The sequence below is a fragment of the Ursus maritimus genome, unplaced genomic scaffold, assembly GCF_017311325.1.
Source record: "Ursus maritimus isolate PB19 unplaced genomic scaffold, ASM1731132v1 scaffold_9, whole genome shotgun sequence".
Taxonomy (NCBI): Eukaryota; Metazoa; Chordata; class Mammalia; order Carnivora; family Ursidae; genus Ursus; species Ursus maritimus.
The window spans coordinates 13,198,472-13,212,493 of record NW_024427107.1 but is presented as its reverse complement, the minus strand read 5'-3'; the positions used below and the strand labels follow the sequence as shown (position 1 = coordinate 13,212,493).

Sequence of the window (14,022 nt, the reverse complement as noted above, 5' to 3'; positions counted from 1 at the left end):
AAGCAATTTCAAGGTGATCATTTGCCAATACTGACCATGACAAGAGAGAGCCTGCTATGTAAGGAAATCCAGGGCTGATGACCATTTAGTTGACAAACACTTGTACATCAAGATTCCTTCCATTTTCAAATTACAGTTTTAAATATTATGGATCATGGATTGGGCATTAACATCTTAAAGTGGAAACCTTCTAGATCAGGTAGCTGCCATTTTTGGCCAAAATCCTTTTAGGACCATTCTGGCCCTTCCGTGACAATTAACTACCAAGGATAGTGCATTTCCATTTAAATTATTCTCACAGTATGTTCCAGTGAGAAGTAGAGCAGTTTTCTTAGAGGCAGTGGGACAATGTTCAGTAAAATGCATCATCTGTGTTTTTCCCTTTTGTTGAATGGTCATTGTTCCCCTCTCGTTGTGTAGTTTGCAGTCTGGCAACTCTGCATTGGAGGTGGTAAGAGGCTATGGCAACTGAATGAAGGAGAAATTGGAGAAAAATATTCCAGTAGAGTTTCCTCTTCTAGGCATATTTTCATTAAAGGCCCGTAGGTTGCTGCCCAGATCACAAATATCAAAGCCATAGTGCGTTGGGGGTATTTAACATAGAAATTGAAACAAATGGATTAAAGTCTTTGCTAGGTCATAAACAGAATAGTTTTGCTTTTCCCTTTTTGAGATTAGCTTTTTGATCTACATTACTCCATGCTTAATTTAGATATAAACAATGCATGCATAGAAATTACTGTGATAACACTGAAACAACAACAGGGAATAGCAACTGAAAATTATAGTCTTTTTTTTTTTTTTGGTAAGATTTTATTTGAGCGAGAGCACACATGCACACAGACAGGGGAAGGAGCAGAGGAAGAGCGACAAGCAAGACTCCATGTTAAGTCAGAAGCCCAGCCCGGGGCTCAATCCCAGGACACTGAGATCATGACCTGAACTGAAATCAGGAGTCAGACACTTAATTGACTAAGCCACCCACTCACCCCTGAAAGCTAGTTTAAAAGATACCTTTTGCATGTGTGTTTCCTGATACCTCTTTGCATTCACCATGGGCAAAAGGAAAACTTGCAAATTTTTCTGAGTTTGTTTCTGAGTTTTTCAGAGCAGCGCTCTGATATAGCATCCCAGGTAAGTTTCCCCTTCCTCCTATTATACTTGTATTAGTTGGAGGAGTGCCCAGTCCTATTTTTCTGATGGCATGACACCGTGCATAAGAATGACTGATTAAAATGATACTCTCTCCGTCATTTTCCTTCAGACTGTGGCTTTTAATTAAGAAATCCACTGTGTATGAATAGTGTCAACTTGACAAAAAATAAGACTTACACAGTAGTATGTCAGTGGTTCAACATTTCTATCTATTCAACATTTCTGTCTATGCGATTAAATATTTGAATGTTTCCGCTGAACTGCTTTTTGAAATGAAATAGACTAAGAAAGAAGCAAAAATGGCAGATTTACTGTGGAATTAAGCTGTAAATGAAGAAGATTAGCAATTTTCTCTGAAAGTAAGTATTGTACTATAAAGAAGTGCTAATGGCAGTTCCTTAAGATTAACATAATAGTTTAATCCTATTTTTCTAAATCAAACTTTAAACTTTTGGAACACCAATGACACTTTCACAAAAAATCACAACTGAATGGCGGTAGGAGTCCAGAGAATTCAGGAAATTGAATGGTGGTACGACTTAAAAGTGAACTTTTAAGGGGGCTCTGCAGTTAGAAACATTAGTTTTGTCGTCAGCTCTGACCCCTAGGGAAGGTCATTTCACCCTTGGAGCCTCACTTTCTTTCTCTCTGAATTCAAAATAATTCCCTCAGTTTCTCCTCTCCTGCAAGGTTTTAATGAGGCACAAAAATGAAACAAAACCAAACACAACGAAAACCTGCCATCATGGTTGTGCCTATGTGTGTTTACATGGGAGCCCTTGACAAGAGTCAACACTCAGCTAAGGTTCTAGGATGGCATATGATGCCAATTATGGCGGCATAGTGAAAGAATAAAATGTATTATATTCTTTGAATTATTTCAAACGAAAAGGGTGTTTTCTTTCTCAGAGTGAAATTGGTGAGTTTTCAGTATTGGTCAATGGAAAGAAAATGTCTAAAAATTATCTTTATCTGTGATTGTCTTTGGGAATTCACAGTGCAGTGTTGAATATTTCAGAAAAATTGTAAACAGTATCTGTAGGTTGGTATTCTATTTGCTGTTCCAAAATTTTTAATCATGTGGGTCGTGATCTAAGTCTTAGTACTCATCCACACAGGTCGATGTCTTAAATATACATATGCACATACATATTATAGATAATCTGTTTATCGAGCGATTTATTGATTGTATGCACAGAAAGCCGCCCCATCAGACTCTTGGCCCCTTGATGTTAGGGACTTGGGGGTTTTTGCTTGTCCAGGACACAGCTCAATGCACTGGTCCCTGTAGGCAGAGTAGGAAAGGGAGATGGTACCTTGCCTCCCCCTTTAACTTCCTCTGACTAAGAATGTTGGCCCACTAGCCTGCCAGTCTGGTCTAGGTATAAGGAATAGGAGTCTTATTTGCTTCCTGAAGCCCCCAGGCTGGATGTTTCTCCTGGTAACCCGGACTATCTTTTCTCCTTTGTCCTGGTAGAAGACAGCCTTTCTCTGCCACTTTCTAGAAAGAGCAAAATCCAGTTCTCCAAGACTTCTCTTGCCCCAGTGCAGGGTGCTTTATCTTATCCTTTTTCTTCGGTAAGGACAATGAGAGACTGAATGTACAAATGGACAATGTCCAGACCATATATAAACCTAGAACCTTCACCCACAACCTGCAGAAAACCTCCTGGGAAACCACCCCCTTTTCTAAATCACCCAGGAAGCCAGCCTGCTGTAAGCCAGACTTACAGAAAACCAGAATGGCCAGGTAACAATCTCTAGTGACAATCCAGGAAGCTAAAGAATAACTTCTGTAACAATTGGCCCCAAGTGCCCAGGACTTAATTAATAAATGACAGCTTCTTTAATGTTTGACCTTGCCTCCCAGCTTAGGACCAGTCCAAGACAGCCAGATATGCTCTCCTAACCAATCACCTAGGATGCCCACTTCTAGGTACCTGCCAACAGCCTCCACTCAGGGTATGCCTGAAGCCTTTCCTTTTTTCACCTTTGAGTTTGCCCACTTCTTCACCAAAACACAAGTGGTGGTGGCTGACTCCCTTGCTCTAGCACACTGTGAATAAATAGCCTTTGCTTTTCTCATTCGGTTGGTCTTTATTTCCGCAATAAGAAATGTCAGCTTTTCTTTTATCTTTATATTCAAACTTGAAAAACAGGAAATCTGATTAAAATGCATTAGTACCAGCAAGAGATTGCTTTTTTAATGCTACTAATTTCCCGCAGAGATTTTATTTAAATTATTGCAAAGAGAGTTTGCTGTGAGAGCATTACACTCACTATGGCATTAGCTGTGATTCATAACTTCAGCTCAGCACTCGGGGGGGGGGGGGATGCCCTCCACGCTTGGCTGCTCTCTTTAAGGCAGAGTCCACTAGTCCTGTCTCATCTAGGATATGCTACTCGTGTTTCATTGTCATGGTATAAAGTATAGGCATGTTTTGGTGAGGCTTCAAGCTGATTTATCTCTCAAAAAATTAGATATATAATTCCCAAATAATAATTAATTCTAACAATATGTTCACAGCCAATTATATAGAATTTGGTATATATTGTACTAATGCACCATTGTTACCAATTCCTTTTAACTCCAATTTTAATGTACAGACTTTGCCTAGAATGGTCTTTGACCACATGACTTCTCTGAATTTAGAGTTAGAACCTTGCAAAGTAATACGCATCTCTGAGACTTCTCAATTGCCAATATCTGTGTTTTCTTGCTTCCTTTTTTCTTAACAGCTAATCATATGCCATTGCTTACCTAACCTTGTTTATGTTAATCTGAGCTCTCAGAGTTCTTGTATTATGTTTTGTCCACATGTTAAAAGCATAGCTCTTCTTGCCTTTTTCCATGACTATGTTTTATTTTGTTCCTATAAATGTACTATTTTCCATGTTGACCTGAATTTATTCCTGATCCCCTCCCATCTGCCATTTGCCCTCGTAGCTGGAACTAGTTCTCACTTGAATGTACATTTGTGCTATGTGTTGATCATGCTCTCCAAAATTCATATTTTGAAGCCCTAACCCCCCAGTACCTCAGAATGTGACTGTATTTTAGAGATAGGGTCATTTAAGGAGGTAGTTAAGTTAAAATGAGGCCATTGGGGTGGCCCCTAATCCAATATGACTTGTGCCCTGATGAGAAAGGGAAATTGGAACACATGGAGGGACGTGTGCACACATAGAGGACAGACCACGTGAAGGCATAGCTAGAAGATCTGCACACCAGGGAGAGAAAGCTCAAAAGAAACCAAACCTGCCGACACCTTGATCTTGGACTTCCAGCCTCCAGAACTGTGACACCATAGATTTCAGTTGTTTAAGTCACCAGTCTGTGGTAATTATATGTTATGACAACCTCCACAAACTAATACGATTAGTGAAGAAACTCCCCTTACTTAGCAATCTGCAATGTTTACTTACTGCCTTAGCAAAAACGTTTCTCTGAACGGTTCAATTTTCCTACATAGAAGAAAATATTTAAGGCTCAGATGGATGAATGTTGCTTGATTAGGACAAAATTAAAAGTGATCTTGTGTCAGGCTTCAAGCATCATAATGAATTTTGTCATCATTGGACCACATCATGGAATTGGGGGCATACCAACCAAATGATGCAAGGGGAGCATGTAGGCCAAGGGAAAAGAAATTAGGGTGACGATAAGTCAGTATATGGAGTAGCAGAGTTCGAAACTGAAATATGATGCTGAGAAATGTTTTCTTCTCTCTGCCGCCTATTTCAGTTACGTGAAATGGCATCACTTTGAGTTTGGTGGTATTTTGAAGGCACAGTCCAGGGATCACTACGAGGTTTTGTGGGCTAATGGGATTTTGTTTTCTCAGTTTTATTAGAATGTCCTTCTGGTTTATGAGAAAAGAAGGGAAATAAATAATAATCACCTGTTGGAGATGTTTAGAAGTACGGGTGAAGAAGGAGTAAGCAGAACTGAGCAATCCATTTACTACCTCCCACATGCAACCTCACTTAAATGATAATAAAAGGATAAAAAAAAGGAACAGATGACAGTAGAAAAGAAAAACCTCACTTAAATGACAGTAAAAATATAAACCTACCAAAAAAAAAAAAAAACACCAGGAGGGAGACAAACAGATGAACACCACCAGCTTGTTTTCTGTTTTGTTTGTCTTTTGAAAGTCTAAGAGGGAAGTATCTGACTTGGCGAGTCCAAGAAAGCTGAAACCAAAGGAAGTGATTGCACAGGGGCTTCCAAAGGGAAGGGGCGTAAGGCACCTGCTACTGCAGCAACCGCATGGGCTTGAAGAATACGCCGCCCCCTACCCCACGTTTCAGATGCCCAGTGAGAAAACTGGCTTGAATATGTGCCCAGTGGGGACGCCTGTCAATGCCACGCCCTCCCCTTTCACACAGCTCCCAGTCACTGTCTCAGTCCTAGAGGACCCCCAGCCGAGAGTCGCCTAACATGGGAGAGACCCCTCAACGTGAAAGAAGATAAAGAAACAAACAAGCAAAGAATGCAGTAGAGCTCAGGGGAAACAGAAAATGCGGGGAGCAAATGCCAAAGAAATAATACCTGTAAGTTACTCAGAGCAGTAAGAGAAGATAGCGTAGCCACAAAAAAAGAATAGGTAGGATACTGTGGAAAGGAAAAAAGACCCAACTAGGACTCTCTCAGAAATGTGCAAAATAGGATTTGCAAAAGTAAGAGTTTCATAGCAGTATTGAAAGCTAAGAAAATCTCCCAGAAGGAAAAACCAAAAGTGGTTGAAAATAGAGAAGTTAGAAAAATTTGAGGCTCAATTTCACATGTTCAGCATACCAACGAAAGTGGTTCCAGAAAGAATAGGCACAGAATGGAGCAGAAATTATTAAAGAAATAAGACCGGATAGTCTCCAATTGAAAAACTGTGAGTTTCCATATTGAAGGGACCCGTAAGTAACCAGCACTTACACTAAGGTACAGTTTCAGGAAATTTCAGGAAGCTAGAAACAGAAGATTTTAAAATCCTCATCATTATCATCATAGCTGTACTTACACATAGCAGAGGTACTTTTAGCACATTTAATCTTAGAGATTCTTGAGGAAAGTCATAGTATTTCACCGTCTTTATAAATGAGGAACGTAAAGCAGAATGGATAAGTTAATTGCCTAATATCATGTAGCTAGTAAGTGGGAGACTGAGATTTCCAAACCAGGCAGTCTAGCTCCAAACCCACTACACTGTACTAACTTCTATAAGGTTTTCTGAGGGACCCCCCCCCCAAAAAAATGGAATCGAAAAGGTCAGCTCTCCCAATAGCAACACTGAAAGTTATAATACAATGTGGCATTGTTTTCAAAATTCTCAGGAGAAAGTATTTACTACCTAGAATTCTGTAAACAGGCAAGCCTTCAATCAGGTGTAAATGAAGTTTCCGATATTTTCAGAAATTTAATGTTACCCATGCTGTGTCCTTTCTTGGGAGCAACTAGAATGCAATAATTAGGAAGACCACTACAGGGCAAAAGCCAAGGGCAGTTCCCTGATAATGCTTGCCCAGCATGCCCAGACAGCATCTGGTCCCGATCAAAGCAAGACAGCTGGCTACTGTAGGATTACCTTCAGAAAAAGAGAGAAAGAAAGTAGTGGCTTATCTGATGTTTTTGGCAAGAGGTAGAAGAGTATCAAGAGATTTTATATCACCCTTTCAGTGCTGTAAAGAAGAAACAGTAGTAAGTGCATTAGAAAATGAAGCCAAAGAAAAGGGAGCAGAAGTGTGGAATGAAGGGTCAGGGTTACAGTAAGACTCAAGTTTGAGTGATACCTCATTGTCATACTATAAAACCCGAATGTAAATTTACTCAGATGTATGAAAGATTTTGAATTTAACTGTAGCAAGATTGAGAAGAGGGAAAAGAAGATATCAGATGGTTAACTTGTTACCTTCCCAAAGAGAAAGATGAATGATAATGTCTAGAATGGAATAAATCAAGAAATAGTGGTATAAACATAGTATTTCGATTAGAAGCAGGTAGATAGCAGAAGAGGTGTTTAAAGCAATTAACTGGGTTGGACTCAGGATGGGGGAAGAATTGAGTGCGAGACTGCTGCTTTTATTATAAGACTTGTAGTATTAGTTGACTTTTAAAAATACGTACTTTTAATTGAGTGAAAATAGAAAGGGAAATTTAACCATTTGACTATAAGAATTAAGTTTGGCTTTAGTTTGGTCCTCTTGAAACTTTCTGCAAGAAATCAGTTTTCGGAGAAGACTTTAAAAGTAGACTTAATCCAATTTGATGTTGAAGAGAAAAGCGTACCAACCAAGTGAATGAGCAGAATATCTGGGAAGTGAGGACCTCGTCAACTGGGTGGGGGTCTGGGGTACAGAACGAGCAGAATATCTGGGATATGAGGACCTTGTCAACTGGGTGGGGGTCTGGGGTACAGAACGAGCAGAATATCTGGGAAGTGAAGACCTTGTCAACTGGGTGGGAGTCTGGGGTACAGAACGAGCAGAATATCTGGGAAGTGAGGACCTTGTCAACTGGTGGGGGGTCTTGGGTACAGAACTGTGGTGTGCTGTGGGGTTAATGAATCTTGAAGCTGGGAACTCCACTTAGAGATGACTTGAGTGCCAAATATAGCTGAGGTTCAACAAAAGGCAAGCGCTCATGATGGGCTTACGAAGCCATGTGGCACCGTAAAAACAATCAAATCTCTGTGCTCGCAGATCTGTGCTGCCCCAAGGAGAAATGTGAATTAGAAGCTGTTGTCTTCCCGGCGATCAGCTCAAATACCAACCCCATCAGTTTCTTTTTTCAGTTTCATGAAATGGGTGTATTTAGGGTCAAAGAAGTAATATTTTAGATGAGACTTTTAATAAGGTGAGTATGGCCTGCTCTGTGTGAGCCTTCAAGTTCCTGTTGGAATTTACTAAGAAATGGAAGTCTTTTGCCCTCCCAGACATCTGAGTGGTATTACTGTAGGAAAGATTCGTATCCGTTCCCTCCCTCCCGCCCTGCCTTCTCTCTCCCTCTCACTTCCTCTCTCTCTCTCTGTCTCTCAAACACACACACACACACACACACACACACACACACACACCCTGTGTAATTACGTTTGCTGTTTAATCCCCTATAATCATGTGAATTTTATAGTGTGGTTCCTTGGTTTACGCTTAAAAATAAAATTCCCAGGTCCCCTCCCAGGTTTCTCCCTGATGCCCATAAAAGAGACTATGCCGAATCTTTCCAAAGTTGAAAACGACAAACAAACAAAAAACAAACCAACCAAAAGCAAATCCAAGTGCACTCATTAGTCTGGTAAAAGCCTGCTCCTAAGAAAAATCTTAAAAATTTTATTTAGTGATGCAGTCACTTTAACATTTTCCTTACTGCTTTGTGCCTGTTTTCCTAACAAAAGATCAGCTCTTTGCAAAGATGCTCCTAACATCAGCTTGCAAAAGAAATGAAAAAACTTCTAAAATACCAGGAGGGAAGAGGGGAAGAGCCTGCTGTGTAAGGCTCCAGAAACCTCATTTGAAAAGTAATTTCATGTGTTAGAAAGGTAATTCTCCCCTCATCTGTGTGACAGCTTAACAAGAATCTAACAGATTTATCTATCAACTTGAGCAAATTACAATAACCACAAGGAGTGTTGGCGATTTAGGTACATTTGAGAAGATGTGAATATATGGGGTGCATTTTTTTCTTTTCCATAATCTTGGGATTCTTGAAAAAAAACCCCATCATATTCTGTCATTCAGGGGACCTGCCAAAGTGAGGGCTTTTGAGTATCTTTTTATTGGAATTCTGTCTTTGACTTGCTATGTATGAATTACCTACTTGGGATGAAGTAATATTGAAATTACTGATGACCAGCGCCTGCATAAATCAGCGTGATGGTAGCAGCAGCTGTGGCTTCTGACATGAATCAATAGATGGGTCTCACAGAAATAGCAGTATCAAATCTGTACATTGGTGTAGCCACTGTGGAAAATAATATGGCATTTCCTCAAAAAATTAAAAATAGAACCACCGCATGACCCAGCAATCCTACTTCTGGTTATATATCCAAAGACAGTGAAAATCAGATATTGAAGAGATATCTGCATTTTCATGTTCATTATGCCATTATCCACAGTAAGACCTAGAAACTACCAAAATGTCCATCAGTGGATGGATGGATACAGAAGATGTGGTATATATACACATAAACACACACACACACACACACACACACACACACACACACAGGAATATTATTCAGCTGAGAAAGAAGGAAATCCTGCCATTTGCAACAACATGGTGGACCTTGAGGGCATTATGCTAAGTGAGATAAGCCAAACACAGAAAGAAAATATGGTATCACTTACATGTGGAATCTAAATTTAAAAAAAAAGTCAAACTCATACAAACAGAGAGCAGAAGAGTGGTTGCCAGGGCTGGGCTGGGGTGGGGGAATAAAAGAAATAGGGAGAGGTTGGTAAAAGGTACAAACTTTCATCCATAAGAGGAATACAGTCTGAGGATTTAATGTTTAACATGGTGACTATAGTTGATAACACTGTATTGTATAATTAAAATGTGTTAAGAGAGTAGAACTTAAATGTTCTCAACAGAAAACTTTGAAAAGGAAAAAAATGAAAGATAAATGTGTGAGGTGACGAATGTGTTAATGAACCAGATGGGGGAAATCCTTTCACAATGTATATGCATATCAAATCACCACGGTGTACACTTTTACAGATCTTACTATTTTATTTGTCAATTATACCTTAATCAAGCTGACATTTAAAAAGGAAATAAACCGGTAGAGTCAAAGAAATGAAGGGGAAAAGAAGACATAGAAAATTAGTATCTATCTTAAAATCTGTGTCGGGCCCTAGACTATCTTAATAAATCTAATGTTGTCACATAATATAAAAAAACGTTCCCTGGGCTGGGCTGAAGTTGGCACCATGTTTTCACACAAATCTCTGAGGGCATCTGTCTCTCAGAGAGCTCCTGGCTCCTTATCACTTTTCCAACATGGAATCATGAATTCATAAAGCCGGGTCTGGTAAAAAACAAAAATGAAAACAAAAAACAAAAAAAACACTTAACACATTATCTAATTCTTTGCTCTATCCAATAATGGGTCAACCAGTTTTGCTTGATTAATTCAAAATATAGAGATCCATGTTGTACAAGGCACCTTAATCCGCTTTCAGGGGGCACTAATTATTTTCATTTTTTGTGTGTCAAAATCTTTCTTTTTGTTTGTAACTCACTAGTTTGAGTGCCCTGCTCTTGAGCCCTGACTCTTGAAATCAGGTATTGTGCCCCTCCCTCTCCATGCACCCATATACTCAACTGCTCCATCCACCTCTCGTTCAACATAGAAATGTTTGGCATTATTAACATTTCAGAATCCCAGTTTATCTGTACAATTAGTCTCAGCATACAGTAGGAAAGCAGTTTCTATTCTTTTTTCCTCTGAGTAGTTCCTCTCCGTCTGCCCCTCCACAAGCTCGTCGCCCTCGCCTGCTTTCCCCTCTGCATCAGCATCACAGTGTGGTGGCGAGGAGGGCCTGGCAGCCAGAGCTCCAGAATGTTCCTTCCACACATCTTCCAGCATCTGCCTGGCCACTCCAAGGCTCTGCTGGTCTTAAACCCACTTTCTGACAGCGGCTAAAGCACCCTTGTTAAGGAGAAGTCAGAAGTATTTTTGTTTGGCTGAATTCTAAACACCGGGGCATTTATTTGCTTTGTTTTGCTATTAACTTTATAATCCATCAAATGTTCCAATGGACACTTTTCCAATGTCTTTAAAATGTAATCGTAATTTACCATGTTGAACGGCATGTTCATGAGGACCTCTGTTGAAAGATGAAGTCCCTGGGGCGCCTGGGTGGCGCAGTCGTTAAGCGTCTGCCTTTGGCTCAGGGCGTGATCCTGGCGTTCCGGGATCGAGTCCCACATCAGGCTCCTCGGCTGGGAGCCTGCTTCTTCCTCTCCCACTCCCCCTGCTTGTGTTCCCTCTCTCGCTGGCTGTCTCTCTGTCACATAAATAAATAAAATCTTTAATAAAAAAAAAAAAAAAGAAAGATGAAGTCCCTGATGTCTATTCTTTGCGTGCCAGGGGGTCGCAGGGAGCGTACGGTAATGTATTGAGAGGATAAGATCAGCAAGAGCAATACTCTTGTTCACTTGTGATCTTTAAAAAAGCAAAACAAAACAAATAACCTTTTGACAAATATAAAAGTAATTGTTGGAGGGGATTATTCTCTGAGGAATTACTGACATTTTTATGCTGCAAAGGCATTTAGTTCTCAAAAATAGTAATAGGGCTTTTTTTAAACGCTTGACAAGAAGTCCTAGAGGAAACTGAAATAAGCAATCGAGATGAAAGCACAAATTTCATTACTTTATTAATCAAATAAACAAACAAAAAGCTGAGAGTCATGATGACTACCAGGCGTATTTTCAGTCCAGTAAAACCAGAATCTTCCCTTCAGTCCTTAGAAAGAAACTGGAAGTTAATCCGCGATGAAGGCCTCGCAGTGTTGGATAAAACCAAAGGCCTCTTCCTGCCTGAAGACGAAAACCTGAGGGAGAAAGGCGACTGGAGTCAGTTTACGCTGTGGCAGCAAGGTGAGAGCTCCTGATTTCTAGATCGTTCTCTGCAACCCATGACCTGATGTGAGGAAGGCTCGAGTCTTCTCAAGATACTTCCCAGAGCTGGGATTCCTCAACTTAAAAGGAAACTGCCCAGAAAAAATATATTATCAAAATCCATCATTGTTTCTTAAAACTACATGTAAACACTTATCTGTGTGTGTGTGTGTGTGTGTGCGTGTGCGCACGTGCACATGTAAATATATGTGTGTGTATATGTAAGTATACTCACATGTGTATTTGGATAAATATATATAAATAATATTTCGATTTTCCTGGTCTCTCTCATTAAATGGTAAGTCACAAAGAGTAACCCTACTGTGTAGGCTTAACCGAAAAGTCCACCATGTGCTAATTACTATCTTAGAAAGGACCTCCCTGGAGCCTCATTTGCTCCATAACATGGAGATGATGTTGCCTGCCCAAATGGGGTCACCATGGGTTGGAGACGATAAGACAGCAGAGGGACAGGCAATAATAATTAGTGTCTGCGCTCTTCAAGAATAGGAAGTGGTTCACATTCTACCTAACATTCCTTGGGCTGAACCCAGGCTCAGGCACTACACGGGGCTCCAGCATGTGTGTGTTCGATGAATTAATATATCAATCCATCCTGAAAATGAGGAGCGTTGAATTTTAGCTTTAAGGCTCTTTCCAGTTCTCTTCTTGAAAAATCACGTCACCTGGGTTGACAATAGCTATCCAAACATAAATCCATTTTGAAGACTAAGCAGTATGTGTGCACAAATTCAGCTGCACCGAATAAACTGAGAGGACAAGCAGTGGGTTTGCATTAAAGGACAAATAAGAGGTTGTTTATCTCACCTGCGCTTTCAGAATGGTTTACACAGAAGAGAAAGAAGAGCTACTTCAGTAATAGTTTCAAGCGTATGTCCATCGGAGGAGACATCACGTGATTTTTAGTGACTGTCAGCTTTTTGGCCAACAAGATATTTTTTTAAGGGAGCTACAAGGTCAATATGTGAACAACATGCTAATTTTGTCTGTTGGAGTCTCACTAAAATGCCTGATTTCTGTTGGCCTCAAGCATTCACAAGTTATCTGATCCTTATGCATTAACATCCTAATGCTTCCTACAACAATGCTTCAGGCATCCTGGCTGTAATTTCCAGAACCGTAGTCTCTGCTAACAAAAGGTGCTTTGATACAGTTGAAATCTGCAAAGCATTATAGGGCATATAAAAGTATTAAGCAAGCAAGAAAATAAATAATGGAGACAAGATTTGGTTGAAGGCAACATTTTGACTTTAGATTTTTGCATGTTTTTAAAAAGTTTTAATTGTGGCAAAATATGCTCCTTAAGCTGTAATGTATTTTCACTTGTATTATTTCCAGAAAATGATTGCATTTCTAACTTGATTTCCATTTTGACTCAGAATGATTGAGCTGTGTGTGTATTTCGTGTGGGGGCTATCATTAAGCATGTGTTTTCCCATTAGTTGCAATTAATTAAATAGAAATTCATTTGTAATTGGGGTTTTGGGGTTTGTTTTTTTGTTTTGTTTTGTTTTGTTTTGTCATAAGAGAATGTAAGTCACATAGTTTCTCTTTTAGGAAGTTTTTTTTTTTAATAGTAATTTTTTATTATGTTATGTTAGTCACCATACAGTACATCCTTAGTTTTTGATGTAAAGTTCCATGATTCATTATTTGCATATAACACCCCGCGCTCCACGCAATATGTGCCCTCTTTTAGGAAGTTTTGTTAAGGTTCTTTGTGGCCTTCTGTTGGTGGTTCTAGGCTTCTGGGAGCAATCCAGTAACTGTGTTCTGGAAGAAAATTCTTAAAGAATTTTGAAGACAACCAGTACCATAGCTTGCATAGAAGCAGATGGGATCCCTGAAGCATATCCTCCCTCAGGTGGCTCAGAAACTGGAGAGAGAATCTGTGGCAAGAGGGGTTGGGGAAGATGTGAGGAAGAGAGGCAGCTCGGCAGTGTCTTAGCTACGCTAAGAGCTCAGATCCGGACAAAGAGACTGAGGAGTATCTGATTTAGTTAAGATGTAGAGGTTGTCTAGTTCTAGTTAGGAAAGGATGGTGCTAGAGAGTTGAAGGCCTTAAAGCTGTGGCTGGAAGTTTCATTTTTCTCCAAATGGTAATGAGAATTGTGGTGGGTCGTCCTGGTCACATAATCAGGACTGAAGAATATTTATTCCTTTTTAAATGGTCAACTTTTTTGAGTTGGAGAAAAAAGAATCCACAAAGGTAAATAATGGTTTTT

General features: G+C 39.8%; 1 protein-coding gene across 2 annotated transcripts in view; it reads left to right on the top strand.

Moving 5' to 3' along the window:
- Positions 1-14,022, top strand: part of ASPH (aspartate beta-hydroxylase) — a 209,561-nt gene that overhangs the window by 178,849 nt on the left and 16,690 nt on the right. For both annotated transcript variants that reach the window (XM_040626070.1, XM_008706728.2), the window contains exon 22: positions 11,620-11,755. In XM_040626070.1, the coding sequence (XP_040482004.1) occupies positions 11,620-11,755 (136 nt within the window). The remainder of the gene's footprint in view (positions 1-11,619; positions 11,756-14,022) is intronic.